At 31.3% G+C, this 2,050-nt stretch overlaps 1 protein-coding gene across 1 annotated transcript; it reads left to right on the top strand.

Annotated features, from left to right (window-relative positions):
- Window positions 1-805: 805 nt before the first annotated feature.
- LOC136841104 (uncharacterized) lies at window positions 806-1,456 on the top strand. Its single transcript, XM_067108154.1, has one exon. It carries the CDS (start codon window positions 806-808, stop codon window positions 1,454-1,456), a length of 651 nt encoding a protein of 216 aa, XP_066964255.1.
- The last annotated feature ends 594 nt before the right edge of the window (window positions 1,457-2,050 follow it).

Below are 2,050 nucleotides of genomic sequence, written 5' to 3' on the forward strand. Positions count from 1 at the left end.
TTTGGATGTTTTCATCGTATGGAAGCTTTATTCTGTTGTTGAAATCTATTTGTCTGTTGGGGTGGGACCTCTATAGTATATTTTATTCGCTTTGCTAATAGCCCTCTCGATAATGTGTGGTGGATAGAGCAGTTCGTTAGGTGTTAATGGATACATATATATATATATATATATATATATATATATATATATATATATATATATATATATATATATATATATATATATATATATATATATATATATATATATATGTATATATATATATATATATATATATATATATATATATATATATATATATATATATATATATATATATATATATATATATATATATATATATATATATATATATATATATATATATATATATATATATATATATATATATATATATATATATATATATATATATATATATATATATATATATATATATATATATATATATATATATATATATATATATATATATATATATATATATATATATATATATATATATATATATATATATATATGTATATATGTATGTATGTATTTACATATATATATGTATATATATCTATATATATACATATATATATATATATATATATATATATATATATATATATATATATATATATATATATATATATATATATATATATATATATATATATATATATATATATATATATATATATATCTAGCCACTTGGGGGCAAGCCAGCCCAACTTGGCGCTGGTCCCAAGCTCAGGTAAATAGAGAGGGTTAGTGACAGGAAGGGCATCCTGACTACAAAACCAATACCAGAACCATGGTTAGTCAAATCCAGATTCAGAGAGAATGCCAGGGCGTACCCCAATTAAGCGACACGCAGGGGCCTCGCCTGATCCCTCTGATAAATGGGCAAGGGCTACCGCAGTGTGGGCAATTGTGGTTAAAAAAGCAAGTCCATATGATTACAATTGGTACACTAAATGTGGGTAGTATAACAGGAAAGAGTAGAGAGGTGGCGGAGATGATGAATAATGGGAGAGTTGATATCTTGTGTGTGCAAGAAAGAAGGTGGAGACGGAACAAGGCAAAGGAAATAGGAGGAGGATGTAAGCTCCTGTACAGTGGAGCAGACGAGAATGGTAGAAGTGGAGTAGGCATCATTGTAAACAGTGAACTGAAGGAAAAAGTGGTAGAAGTCAGAAGAAGTGGTAGTCGGATAATGAAGGTCAAATTAATGTTATCAGAAGAAGTCCTAAATGTGATAAGTGCTTATGCCCCACAAGCTGGATGTGATGAGGAAGAGAAGTCAATGTTTTGGTGGGAGTTGGATGAAGCATTTACATCAATCTCAGAGGAAGGGAGAGTTGTACTGGGTGGAGAGTTGAATGGGGATATAGGTACAGATAGAAGAGTGATTTCAAGAATCCATGGAGGACTAGGAATGGGGGAGAGGAACGAAGAAGGCTAAGGCATTATAGACTTCGCAGTCGCATTTGATATGGCACTAATTAAAACATTCTTTATGAAGAAAGATTATGTGACATATAGAAGTGGTGGAAGAGAGAGTCAAATTGATTTTCTGCTCTATAGGAGGTAACACTTTAAGGAAGTAAAGGATTGTAAAGTGATATTTGGAGAGAATGTTGGCCAACAACATAAGATGGTGGTTGCAGACCTTTCAGTTCGAAAAGGGACAAAGGGAAAGAGGAAAAGTAACCCTAAGATCAAATGGTTGGCCCTAGAGAAGGCAGAAAATGTGAAGTTGGGATCTAGGTTTAAGGAGAATGTTCTGAGAGAAATAAAGTTGGAAGATGATGTAAATGATTGGTGGGAGTTTAACAGCAATGTGATCCTAAGGCAAGGGGAAGAAATTTTAGGCAAAACCTCAGGCAAAGGTCCCCCAAAAGATAAAGAAAGTTGGTGGTGGAATAAAGACACACAAGACAAGATCAAGAAAAAGAAAGAATCCCAAAAGAACTATGATAAACACAAAACAAAAGAAAACGAGCAAATATCAAAAGACGCAAAGAAAGTTGCAAAACAACAAGTTGCCAAAGCCAAG

Source organism: Macrobrachium rosenbergii, chromosome 1 (assembly GCF_040412425.1).
Source record: "Macrobrachium rosenbergii isolate ZJJX-2024 chromosome 1, ASM4041242v1, whole genome shotgun sequence".
Taxonomy (NCBI): domain Eukaryota; kingdom Metazoa; phylum Arthropoda; class Malacostraca; order Decapoda; family Palaemonidae; genus Macrobrachium; species Macrobrachium rosenbergii.

Excerpts from the sequence above, each read along its gene's own strand:
- LOC136841104 (XM_067108154.1), top strand. The coding sequence starts at position 806 with ATGGTTAGTCAAATCCAGATTCAGAGAGAATGCCAGGGCGTACCCCAA.